The sequence below is a fragment of the Hevea brasiliensis genome, chromosome 17 (assembly GCF_030052815.1).
Source record: "Hevea brasiliensis isolate MT/VB/25A 57/8 chromosome 17, ASM3005281v1, whole genome shotgun sequence".
NCBI classification, from domain to species: domain Eukaryota; kingdom Viridiplantae; phylum Streptophyta; class Magnoliopsida; order Malpighiales; family Euphorbiaceae; genus Hevea; species Hevea brasiliensis.
Window position 1 is genome coordinate 55,676,945 of NC_079509.1, and position 13,835 is coordinate 55,690,779.

Below are 13,835 nucleotides of genomic sequence, written 5' to 3' on the forward strand. Positions count from 1 at the left end.
AAAAATTATGCATTTTTACAAGAAGCTCACAATTTTTAGATAATGAGATTCCTTGTAATTTTAACTCTGATTGTAGACAAAAGAATTATATCAATTGTATTACCTATTGACAAAATAATTATTAATAATACAAGACCCTTGATAAAAACAGAGTGCAATTGATGAATCTAATTACATTGTTTTCAAGTCATTAGGAAATTAATCATCAATGTTCTTGGAGAATGAGTGCCTGCTGATCTTTCATCTTCTCAGTGTCTTGCTTCTCTACCCTTCCATCTAGCTGACTTTCTTCCTCGACCAATTCGTCCTCTATACCACTTCCATTAATTCAATCTAAAAGGTTTAAATATATAGTTCAAAATTAGATCAGTCTACACAAGAAAAATCTTATATGCTTACTATTTTGATAATTATGAATTTAAAATTACTAGACATTGCCGATTGAAAAGATTCATTGACTTGACATCATTCATTACAAGTTGAACGGTACAAATCCTTGACAGCAAGAAATTTCTTCCAGAGAAAATAAAAACATTTGTTATGAATTGATGAATTATGATGGCACCGGTGGGAAGTTGACACCAAAAATCAGTAGAATCAAACTGAATATTTTATTTTTAAAATTAATTATTATTAAATCTTAAATTAAAGTTAAAAATATAAAATATAAAGAAAATTGAGTAAGAAATGAGTCCAAAACAAATCAAAGAAAAACAAGCTCAAGATGAAACCAAAATTGATAAATAAAATTGAATCAAACCAAACTAAATCAGATTGATTTGGTCTAGTCTGCTAAAAATTTCAATTTTTTCAGTTTGATTCGATTTTTCAATTTTCTCCCTAATTCAGTATGGTTTGGCCTGCCAAAAATTTTGGTTTATTTGGATATTTGATTTTCCAAACTGAACCAACCGATGCTCACCTCTATTCAGTCATGAGTGCTAATGACCTCTTCAAGCAACCTTCCTGCTGTACCTTGTAGCTGGTTCATCCATCTGAGAATAACTTGAGAAACATGATGTGCTGAAGCTAACTCAGAGGAGATAGGATCAGCTGAACACCACATGCAGATGCTGGGGACATTTTACACTGCAAATTTTACCGCCATTGGATATTGGCTATTGATTCTGTGTGGCTCGATGCCAGCAGCTTCCTGGGAGTAGATACACTCGCCTCATCTTCTCTATAGCTTCTCATATTACATGGAAAAGCTTTCCATATTCAATTTGTCTACTGCAACTGATGAGGAGATATTTTCATAAATAATTGATTAAGAGAAACTACAAGAAACAATTCAGGGATTCTGACCACATATGATTACAAAAGATAGACATACAGAAAAGTAAAACTAAGAGAACAATGCATTTTATGTAACAGATGATCTTATTACCGAGGAAGTAAAGCTTTAATTTCTCATCCAGTTACTTGAGACTGGTTGGGCATTGAAGGGCTCATATTGGTAAGCAAAGATGAGGGCCTCCCTCCTCATCTCAGTATTGAGATAACTTAGGGTAAAGTCATGCATTTGATTATTAGTTTAATGCAATCCAAAATGTTTCTATCAAGTTTAAGTGCTGAAAAAACTTGATCTCTCTGTACAGACGATTAACAAAGCGAGCTAATCTCTAATTCTATAAATGAAAGTGTTGGCACTCCAATTTATCAGTCAAGTGAATTAAATTGGGAATTTGATATGGAAGTTTCACTTGAATTTGCTAGATACACCCGCATTCTTTGCCAAAGGGAATTATCCTAGGAGCTAATAATTAAAATTATGCCATTAAAGTAAGCATCGTTCAGTTCAAATCGGAAAAACAAATCGAATTTGGTTTTTTTTTTTTTCTTTTTCCAGTTTGATTTAGTTTGCAAGTAATAATGTTAATTCAATTAGGTTTGGTTTAGGAGGGAAAAAACAAATTAATGAAACTGACTGGAATTGTGTGTGTGTGTGTGTGTATGTGTGTGTGTGTTAATATTAAAAACCAATGATCCAAATCAAATTATTTCTGTTCGGTTTGATTTAACTACTGAAATGGATTCAGTTGAATTTAGTTCAGTTTTATTAAATTTCGAACTGAATAGGACCTGCTGAATGCTCAACCCTACAATGAGGAGCTAAATGAAGTCCTATTATCTTCTTTATTGGTAAGGTCCTAAGTGGATGGTTGAGCCTTCCAAAATTGGGTTTGAGAAGTAGGTTCCTATTTTTATAGATATTTCTCAAGAGAAAACAATTAATCTAGAATTAGGACTTGGATTTGAGCAATAGAACAATTGCCATGGGCAACATATCCATTTTAGTCCATTATTCCATTATTTTTATTTTCTACTGAGATCTTCTGCATTCAATGTGGCAAAATGATAGATTTTAGAGTGGTTTTTTTCCTGATGCTAATCTCCTCTTATTTTTCAATGTTTTTGACATAAGTTGGTTAATCTTAATAGCTTAATCTTTTATAGGGCATCTGTTATGAGCTCCAATATGGAACAGGGAAATTCAGTTAAGGCGGATAGTGGATACCCACTTTAGATAGATCTACAGGCGCTATTCACATGGGAAAAAGAAGCTGGATTAGATGTGGCTATTTGAGTTTTAAATTTTAAACTTCTATTTCTGCAAATAAACTAAAGTAATTTAAAAACTGGAGAATCTTTGTTGGTTTTTCTGCTATATTTTTGTATTTAAAAGCTAGCTGAAATCAACTAAAGGGCAGCTAAGTTCATTCCAGAATTGAATCTCCTAAATACTCAGAGACTGGACAGTTCTCTATAACAAGCACCGTTAGTTCTTGCACAATAGGTCGCAACCACAAAGGCAAAAACAATAATAAACCTCAACCCAGCAGCCCTTGGACATTATCCAAACTCAAGTTCATAACAGCTTCATGATTCCTTCCCATTGTCTGCCTCAGCTCAGCATAATTTCTAGCAACATTTTTCTTCCCATTGTCAATCTCAGCTAAGCATAACAATTTAATATCCATAGAGGTTAACAGAGCATCTTTCACTAACATCAAACGGTTATTTACTAGTATTTTTATTTTTGTTTGTCAATGTAGCTGCAACATCCTAGTATTTTTCTAAGATCAGCTTGTTTTGAAGTGCAGTTGTACCAAGTGATCATGATACCACTTTTAAGACAAGTACTTTAGTCTGTACATTCTACAGAATTACTATTTTTGAATCAATCCTTCAGGATAGATTAAAATAAATAAATAAATAAAATCCATACTTCTTCCAAAACCAAAATTGAACCAAGGGCAAAACAGATGCAAAAATAACCTTCATATTCTAAAACATCAAGATTAAACACATAAGCAAAGTTGGACATACTTACCTGTAATAAAATCTTTATGGGCTAATGATGCTACAAAGCAAATGTAATACAATCCTTATGAGGCAGTGATGCTACAAAGCAGCACCATCACTGGTAGAGGACACCACATTTCTTCTTATAGGGCGAGTCGCTTTCTTCAAATCAGAGGAATTCCACTCCCCACCATCCTGAGCATAGTAATCCATGGGATAATCACCAGCAAGAGAATCACCCACACCCTTTACATCCTTTGCAGCTTCATTACCACATCCAGAACACAATCCATTACTGTGCCCACATCCAAGACCATTGCATCACCCTGAGTTTGCCACTACACTCTTATCCTTCTCCCACCAACCTGGCAAATCCCCAACAGCAATCTCTGCCTCAAAAGGTGTCAAAAGAGGCTTCTCAAATGCCTCTCCCCAATCAATGGAGAGCCGAGGACATGCAATCTGAATCCAAGCATCCACAGATTGCTCAAATAAGGCAATCCTAGTAGGACTAATCTCTGACATCAAAACAACGGTATAAGAAAAATGTTTTTCTCTCATCTTCTTCTCCAACCTATCTAAAATCCTCGGATTGCCTTGCCTTCCCAATGTGCCCAACACAATCCCCCAACTCTTGGCTTCCCTTGCCCTCTCTATTGCCCTCTTCCTCGTCTCCTTCATTCCTTGATGATCATATTCCTCAAGAAACAGCTTCCCAGATAAGGGTCATACCTAAACGCAATAATAACTGGATTAGCTATCATAAACGCCTCCAAATGGATCCTCCCATCCGCCACAAATACCACAACCATGTCACTGAAACTACCAATTACAGATTTCGATGATATTCTGGGTGCCGTGCAACCCAAAACTTCACCGGCAGATAAGGGTTTCGATTGAGGGATCAAAACCGAAAGGCCCAGCTTTTCCAACTCAGGCTTTGCTTCTCGAATCGCAGATGCGAACTGAATAGTACCCGCGAGAACAATGCTTTTTTTATCATTCAAATTGAGTTTGATGGTGCTAATCAGGCGCTCAACATCGATTTTAAAGTCAACAAAAACGTAAACGCAAGGAACTTTCGTAGCATCGATGGGGACCAAGCAGCTATGGCCATAGTGAATTAGAAGATCAGCACCTAACGCCAAGGCGGAGAGGTCGTCCACACAACAGGCGCCATAAGTGACGTCGCCGAGGACGAAACAGTGGCTAACGCCGGCGAAGGCGGTGAATATATCCGAAAGAATAAGCGAATACATAAGCAGTCCCTCAGTGAGCTGGAGAGCGAGACGCTTGGCTCTGGTGGAGCGGATGCGCCAGACACAATTGTGGACTTCCAAGTTGTAGTTGGAGGGCAAGAGGGAGATGGCGGCATTGGGAGATGAGTCGTTGAGGATAGTTTCTGGGATTTGGTTTTTGACGAAACGTTTCGGCACTGGTTTCGGTTTGATTTGCATAGTTTCGTCTAAGGTCGCCGTGGATTGCAAGTATAGAGATGTGGTGTTGTGTAATGGCTGTGATTGTGGAAGGTGGAAACAGCTACATCAGGGTTCTTCTGCTAACGTGATGCGTCGATCCATCGTCGTTTTGGATTGGTTGGAGACTACCCCAAAGGTATTAACCGAATTTAGATTATGACTTGTAGCCCATAATTGGTTAGGGCTTTGGGCATTCATTTTTTGGTTTAGAATCCAAATTAAATTAATTTAATCTCAAATCGGGAAATTTTTATGTGATCTTTATTTTAATAAAATTAACTTTTTAATCCTAATTTTTATTTTTTTATTTTTTAATTCTTTTAATTATTTTAAATGTTAATTTAAATTTTATTTATTTCTATAATTTAAAAAATATAATTATATAGTCCCTTTATTTTTTATGTTTTGAATTATTTAGTCCTCGTAATAATAATAATAATTTTTTAGTCTTTTGAACACATTAACTAACAAAAATTTTATTTAAATTAGATGGAGAGTTTAAAAAGTAAAAATAAAAAAAATAAAGATTAATTAATGTATTTTTTAAAATAAAAGGATGGGTAGTTAATTTTATTAAATTATATATATATATATATATATATATATATATATATATATATATATTACAAGCATATTTAGGTTTGAATTATTTAATTTTGAGCTATTGTAAATTGTTGAGTTATTTTTGTTTTTATTTTTCTATAAACTTAAGTCAATCATAAAAAATATGAATTAATTAAAATTAAATATTAAATTATTATGTAAAACATTCGGTGTTTTAAATTAAAATATTATTATTTTAAAAAATTAATTTTATTTATTTAATTTTTTAGTTAAAATTTGAGTTTATTTAAATAAATCATTCATAATCGAGTCATTACAAAATAAATATAAATAAATAAATATAATTTTATTATAAAATATTAGTTACTAAAAATGATTTTTAAAAATTATATTGTGTTTACACCTATACTAATTTAATAAATTAAATTGTATTAAAAAATTTATAATGTTTATCATTTTCCTTTCCTTACAAGAAATTAAAAAAAAAACCCTATAAGAAAAAGGATTCTAAATATTATTTATATATGCTGTACTATTTATCCAAGGATTTTATATACTGTATTGTTCTCACTCTTCCAAAGATTATAAATTTTTTTTTTATTTAATGTTACTATGGGCATATCTTTTTATTTTAATTGAATAAAATAACAACTTTAAAGATATAATTGTATGCTCACAAGGGCTTTTAATATATTTATCTTTCTTTCCTTAAAGAAATTGAAAATAAATCCTACTAGGAAAAGGATTATATATACTAAATCCTACAAGGAAAAGGATTATATATACTAAATCCTACAAGGAAATGGATTATATATACTATTTATATACACCACCTACCCAAGGATTCTACGGTACTATTCTCGCTCATCATCCACTATAACCTGTATTCGCTCGCTATGGACTGGGTTCGTGGGAAGTGCTTGGGGAAGGGATCCTACGGCTCTGTCTTCTTGGCCATACAGACCAACATTATTTCCCCACTGCTTGCTGTGAAGTCTGCGTTGATAATAGATTCTTTCTCTATGTAAAAAGAATTGAAGATTTTGCTTAGTCTTTTTGGCTCTGAAGGAATTATTCAATGCTATGGGGACTGTTTGAGTCATGAGAATAGTATGATAATTTATAACTTACTACTAGAATATGCTCCTGGTGGTAGTCTTGCAGACTTGATTAACAAATATGGAGGAAAAATACCTGAATGTGATGTGAGACGATACACTCGAATGATTCTTAAAGGGTTATCATCCATACATAACAATGGATATGTTCATTGTGGCCTTAAGCCTGCCAAAATCATTGTTTTCCCTTCTGATCAACAAGATTTTCAGCTCAAGGTTGCGGATTTTGGCTTGGCAAAAGAGCCTGACGAAGACAATTTAAGGAAATTCTTTTACCAGTACACTTTTCGTGGAACTCCTTTGTACATGTCTTCTGAATCTGTAAAGCTTGCTGAGATATCACCAGCTTTGGATTTTTGGTCACTGGGTTGCATTGTTATTGAGATGATCACAGGAAAGTCACCATGGCATGAATTGGTTGTAGAAGATATCTTAGTTCGCCTGGCTTTTGAGGGTAGCTCACCTGAGATACCAGAAAGCATGTCAAAGAAAGGGAAAGATTTCTTAAGAATTTGTTTCATGAGACCCCATTGTGAGAGGTGGACAGCAAATATGTTATTGGATCATCCTTTTATTGTTGATGAAGAGCTTACTTCACCATTTGAGCAAGAAGAACTCTTACCACCAAGCCTTAGTGATGATGTTGTTAAGTCTATGTGCAAGCTAATACTATCTGATTATTCACCTGGGCAAGGTCTATTTTCCTCTGCAGATAGGCCACTGAGCTTGGGTTCTACATGTAGGCGGCTGAACTTTGGTCCTATCGGAATGGGTTGCAAGGAAACGGAAAAGAGTTTGCTTAGCAAGGATGGACTAAGAACTAAGGCAAATTGATTGATTTTCTACCGTGGCAGAATATCAATTTTGTGGCACTAGAAAATTGATGCTATTCTACTGCAATGAACCAGCAGATATATATATATTTGCATTTCAATGAGCTCACAATTTTTAGATAGTGAGATTCTTTGTAATTTTAATAGTGAGATTCTTTGTAATTTTAACTCTGATTACTTGGCAAAAGAATTATATTAATTGTATTACCAAATCATGAATCATCTGCTGTCTTCTAATTAAAGTGTCGTTTTTTCTATTCTCATAGCAACAGAGAAAAGAAAAGAATAAACAGAGTGCCATTGATGAATCTAATTACATTGTTTTTAAGTCATTAGGAAATTAATCATCAATGTTTTGGGAGAATGAGTGCCTGCTGATCTTTCATGTTCTTAGTGCCTTCTTTGTCTACTATTTCATCTAATTCACTTTCTTCCTCGACCAATTTGTCCTTTATATCCCTTCCATTAATTATAAGTTTGCACCAATTTATTCAGCCTCAATTCCACCTCTTAATTTTTCATTCTCAACTCCTATTCTCTTAGTAATATCAAGTTGGGAATTTTTCCAATTATCTTCTTTGGTACAGGTTGCTTATTAGTATCCTTATCATTAAGTTGATGACTCATCTTCTTCCCCAAATCAATCCTGAATATTCAATAAAAAAGAGCTTATGGTGTTAATAGCGCATTTTGTTCACCATTTATGATTATTGAATTCATGCAAGTGTTAAGATAGCTTTCATCACTTGCTAGGTTGTAGCGTTTGTGGTGAAATGGTGATTGAGAAAATTACATCCTCATCTCGAGCATATTAGTTATTCAAGAATTCCACGCATGAACGCTATTCAAATTTAGCCTGACCAAGCAGAAACAAGATCCCTAGCAAAATGGAGTTGCTGTAGAACATTTTCAAAGGTCCTTTTCCACAGCAACTTGCTTTTCAAATTGTATGAGCTTAACCTGACATAGAATAGCAGAAACCATATTTATAGCAGCTTATCTTAAACACTCAGGACCCGACTCAATTCATCTTTCCATCCACTCATGGCTTACTGGAAAGCGACTTGTATCTTATAAAATTATCTATTACCCACCTGATGACTCATATTTGAATAAAATAAAATCACCATAATTTTATTAAGGGATATATAAAATTAAACAATATATATATATATATATATATATACTTTGAAATCCTGGTGGAGCCTCCAACAAGGACAAAACGTGTACAGAGCTCATTTACATCTTAGCAGATAGTCAGCATCTGCATTTTCTTCTTCAGGGGTGTCCATTGTAATCATTGGTTCATTCTTGTCATCTAAAACCAGAATGGCCACAGCTCCACCGTTTTGTGCATTCCAGGCCTAACAATTTACAGACAAAGATATTTCAGCAATAGGAAGTTACATTAGAAAGCAAGCAATAAGGATTTAATTACTTCCAAGGATGTCCTCAACAAAAAGAGATGGGCGGTGCCCTGGAAATATCAACTATAGAAGACAGCCTTGAGTCCACATAATGATGAAAGGTCATACAATTGTGTCATGTTTGGTATGTTGCAATATAGTCAAAGAGAAAACAATGAGGTGAGAATAAATGGAACTTGTTTATTTTGCACACTATTTGTATCAATTAATGAAAAGATGCTACTTATTCTTGCAGAATAAAATAAGAATAATACAAACAAGCTGAATTGTCATTCTAGATAGCACTAAAAGAACAATCCCTTTTCTGTCTTTTCCTTTTACCCCATACTAATTCATGCTGTCAAGACAATTTTAAGACACTTTTCTGTGTTAACAAAGGTCACTCATCCGTGAATGCCATAAAGTTAAGATTTTAGAGATATTCAAATCATTGCACTGATAGATCCACAATAATTATTACCTTCAGCAGCTCAGAAGAAGCAAATCATATGAAGATGTTCAAAAAGTGATACAACAAGATAATTATTATCCACATGTAAATTTCCCACTCAAAGACTTGACAAGTTCATAATATGAGATGATCCCTTAATTCCACTATTAACTACTGTTTTTCTCAAGGCACCGCCCCTATATTTGCCTGAGGCAGTTCACAAAACTGCCTCATGACCACCTCCGTAACCTACATCTCTATGACAGAGGCGATTTCGTCGGGCGCTAGGTAGGTCATCGTGTAGGGGAGGTTTATAACAGCGTTTTAAACTGCCCCAACACTTGATTTAGAGGCAGTTTAAACCGCCTCAATGCTTATTCAAGCCATCATGATTATTGAATTAGAGAAGGTTTGTAGAGGCAGTTTAAAGAATTTGATTTCAATTTTAATTTTTAATAATTGTTTTATAATGATGACTAACAATTTTATTAACTTTTATGCCTTTTTTTCGTGATATTTATGGCAATCATTTTCATAGCTCGTGTGATTCACATCTGGTTATATTTTCTTGTTTTGCAAGTAAATTTAATATTTAAATAAACAATAACTAAATTGAACACATTAATACAACTCAAAAAATTAAATTTATCATGTAATAATATTCATCATTTCTAAGTAGGGGTGTGCAAACGATCGGTTCGGTTCCAAACCGAACTGAACCGATAAAACAAAAAATCGAAAATAAAAAATTTTAAAAAAACTGAACCAAACCGATTAATAAGAGAAAACCGAACCAAACCGAACCGAACCGATAAATATCGGTTTGGTTCGGTTTTAAACCGATCAAACCGAAATTTATAAATTGACCATTTGATTTAAACCGATAAAACCCAAATCATAGTGTTCGGTTCGGTTTTCTTTGATTTCCTTGATATATATATATATATATATATATATATATATAATTTCGGTTCGGTTCAGTTTTTTTTATTTTTTATGAAAATAACCGAACCGATTGAACCGAATTGACTCGGTTCGATCCGGTTTTTCGATTTAAACCGAAAATTGCTCTCCCCTATTTCTAAGTACAATTCATAAATAACAATTCTTGAATAGGAAAGAAAATTTGGAGTCTTTGTAATACAAGAAAAAAAAAGAGGAAACTAATTAACCTCTAAAAAAATTACTAAAATTGTTCTTTCCTTCTTCTGACTTTCTACAACTGGGTGTTCAAGTTGATGTTTACACCCTATAGAACAGAAACATGTATAGCTTTTAGTTGCAAGTCTAAACATATGCAAATGCATAGATATAACTCAACTAAGACTTTATCCCAAAAATTTGGGGTCGGCTATATGAATTCTTTTTCTCCACTCTAAATGCATAGATATAACAAAAAAACAAAAATGTCACGATTTCCATAAATTCTCAATTAACAATCGTATACAGTAGAACAAAATAATAGAAAGCATATTTCAGCCAATGTAGTTAATTAATTGCCGTCTCTAGACAATTATTCAGCATTGTGTCACGAAATAGCAATGTAACTATTGCTTACTCTGATTAACATGTTGAAAATGCCACTCGTTGCTGTGCAGATCTTTTGCAATCAATTGTTGACAAGGTGTCTGTTGCTGCATATCCTGAACAAAGAGGAAAATCATAACCATCAATGAGAGAGAAGTAATCACATCATAATACACAGCAAGGAAGAAAACAATAATTTATTTTAGATACTGAGCAATGCTGGTAGACATTCCTATGCATGCTTTTGATAAATATTTAAAGTACCATGCTTGTTTACATCCGAAGCAGTATGCGTTTTCTAAAATGAATTTCCCGTGCATCTTTCTGCAGGTTTCAGGAGTTCAGGATTGGTGCCAGTAAACTCTCTTTGCTGATTCATATAGGGGGAAATAATAAGGAAAATATGGGGCAAAAATATAAAAAGAGCCACAATGAAAATGCTCATGGATGCTTCAATTGCAAAAGTAAGACAGACAGACTAGCTTACATCAGGCCCAGGAAGTAGTGATATATACTTGGTCTGTTTTAGGTTCAGCCTAAAGTCCACAAGAATATAACAGATGAGCCAAAACCTACCTGAAGATCAATTTTGATCACTTGACAAAGAATTTTGGATGGAATATCAGATGAGGTCATCTGCTGTTCTAACTCCTGATGCACTGAAGCTCCAAGCTACACGTAGAAGAGATATTGTAAATTGTAAGACCAACGGCATCGAACAATGGCAGGCAAAAGATATCTCTAATAAAACTCATTGTAGATCAAAGACACCAGAGAATGACATACAATCATTTTGTTCTGCTGTATACGATTCAAATTTCTTGAAGCAATGAGATGCAGAGTGTAAAAGAGAAAAACTATCAATAGTATCTTGCTGCCTACCATATCCAGAAACACAAAATAAAACATCAAGAAAATCAATGTTAGTAAAATCAACTCACAGGAAGTTCACTGAATCACTGACAGATGATGAATTGATAAGTCAACGAATCAGTGGTCGTGCTCCTTAGTGTTGCTAGTGCTCGAAGTGGCGGTGCTCCTCCGGAAGAGCAACAAGGTTGGAAAAGATCATGCCACCATCACGGTAGAGAGGATCAATGGAGCTGGTCTTGATGTCATTGCCGTGGTAATTGTCCAAAGATTTCTGCACCTATTTCTTCACGTAATCGATTGATAGCATCGGCTTTACATAGTTGGGCACTTTCTTCACTTTCAACCCCTTTATCTCGCTGTAGAACTTCCTCAGCGCCATTTCCTCTCGTATTTTTGGATAAAATTGCGAGCTTTTGAAATTGATGAAATAAATTTGAAAGCCGTAACCACAGATATATAAATTGGGGATCTGAATAGAGAGAGAGACCGCATCGGACGATTGGCATTGAATAGTTATGTGCTTGTAATTGCCTCTAGTTAGCAGCGAATTTATTTAACGCCAAAAAAAAAAAAACGATGTTCAATCAAACGCCAACTCTTTAAGGGCAAACGACACTGTGAATTTGAAAGTAAATCCTACAAGGAAAAGGATTATACATACTAAATCCTACAAGGAAAAGGACTGCCTACCCAAGGATTCTACTGCACTATTCTCAACCTGTATTGGCTTACTGTGGATTGGGCTCGCCGGAAGTGCTCCGGGAAGGGATCCTGTGGCTCGGTCTTCTTGGCCATACCGACCAACATTATTTCTGCCACTTTTACTGTGAAGTGTGCACTGATAATAGATTCTTTTTCTCTGCGGATAGAATTAAAGACTATGAAGACTGTTTGAGTCGTGAAAATTACACATCAATTTATAATTTATTACTGAAATATGTTCCTTGTGTTAGTCTTGTAGACTTGATTAATAAATATGTCAGAAAAAATGCTTGAATGTGATGATATACTTGGATGATTATTAAAGGATTATCATCCATATAAAATAATAGATATGTTCATTGTGATCTTAAACCTGTTAACATCCTTAATTTTCAGTTCAAGATTAGGAATTTTAGCTTGGAAAAAGAGCCTGATAAAGATGATTCAAGAAAATTCTTTTACCAGTCCACTTCTCATGGAACTCTTTTGTACATGTCTTCTGAATCTGTAAAGCTTGTCAAGATATAACCAACTTTAGATATTTGGTATTTGGGTTGCATTGTTATTGAGATGATCACAGAAAAGCCACCATGGCAAAAATTGGATGTAGAAGATATATTAGTTCGCCAGGCTTTTGAGGGTAGCTCACTTGAGATACCAGAAAGCATATCAAAGAAAGGAAAAGATTTCTTAAAAATGTTTTTCATGAGACCCATTGTGAGAGGTGGACAGCAAATATGCTAGTAAATCATCATTTTATTGTTGATGAAGAGCTTACTTCACCATTTGAAAAGCAAGAACTCTCACCACCAAGCCTTAGTGATGATATTGTTAAGTCCATGTGCGAGCTAATACTATCTGATTCACCTGGACAAGGTTTATTTTCTTATGTAGATAGCCCACTGAGCTTGGGTTCTACATGTAGACGGCTGAATTTTGGTTCTATAGGAATGGGTTGAAGGAGCGGAAGCGTGAAAAACACAAGTTTATACCATTGAATTCAAAAATTTTCACATAGGGTCACATGCATCATGCAAGATTTATTTTTATCTATTTGATTTCAATGATAAACAACATATTAAAACTCTTTTAATATGTTTTTGGATCTGTATTTGCCATTTAAGATTTTAAAATTAATCAGCTTAATTTTAGAACCCTAGATTAAATCAAGAATAAACACACTAACCTCTTAATGTACTGCAGTGTATTTGCGCGCCTTTGAGATGCGTCTTCAGGACACCAGATGTTATCCCTCTAGCTTGTCCATACCAAGAACACATATGGCAGCCCTTGAACAGCTTCTAAAGCTTTTTCTATTATTTAGAAAATCAAGTTCTGTCTTTTAAGAGATTAAAGATGTAAACAGAACACTAGAAACAATTTCAAGTATTTTTAATTCAAGAGATTGTTTGTTAATCTCTTGGAATAGATGAGAGAAGAAGATGAATAAGAGAGAAACCTTCTTGGGTGGCAGCACCAAAGAAAGAGGCTGCTGGTTATGTTATTTTCTTTTCATAACATCACTTATATAGCTAGGTCAACACATTAAACCCTTGCCACTTGTCACCCTCTGA

At 34.2% G+C, this 13,835-nt stretch overlaps 1 protein-coding gene and 2 pseudogenes across 1 annotated transcript; 1 reads left to right on the forward strand and 2 right to left on the reverse strand.

The window, feature by feature from the left end:
* The window catches only part of LOC110646113 (2-(3-amino-3-carboxypropyl)histidine synthase subunit 1-like), a 40,706-nt pseudogene that overhangs the window by 19,218 nt on the left and 7,653 nt on the right, over positions 1–13,835 (reverse strand).
* LOC131175389 (uncharacterized) lies at positions 77–4,932 on the reverse strand (annotated as a pseudogene).
* Positions 6,248–9,673, forward strand: LOC110641719 (mitogen-activated protein kinase kinase kinase 20-like). Its single transcript, XM_058139033.1, has 3 exons — positions 6,248–6,375; positions 6,463–7,294; positions 9,569–9,673. Exons 1-3 carry the CDS (start codon positions 6,248–6,250, stop codon positions 9,671–9,673), a joined length of 1,065 nt encoding a protein of 354 aa, XP_057995016.1.

What these genes read in the sequence shown, in the direction of transcription:
- LOC110641719 (XM_058139033.1), top strand. Translation starts at nt 6,248, where the DNA reads ATGGACTGGGTTCGTGGGAAGTGCTTGGGGAAGGGATCCTACGGCTCT. An exon ending in ATAATAGATTCTTTCTCTAT is followed by an intron (nt 6,376 to 6,462) that starts GTAAAAAGAATT and finishes TCATGAGAATAG; the next exon opens with TATGATAATTTATAACTTAC. An exon ending in AGGATGGACTAAGAACTAAG is followed by an intron (nt 7,295 to 9,568) that starts GCAAATTGATTG and finishes GAATTAGAGAAG; the next exon opens with GTTTGTAGAGGCAGTTTAAA.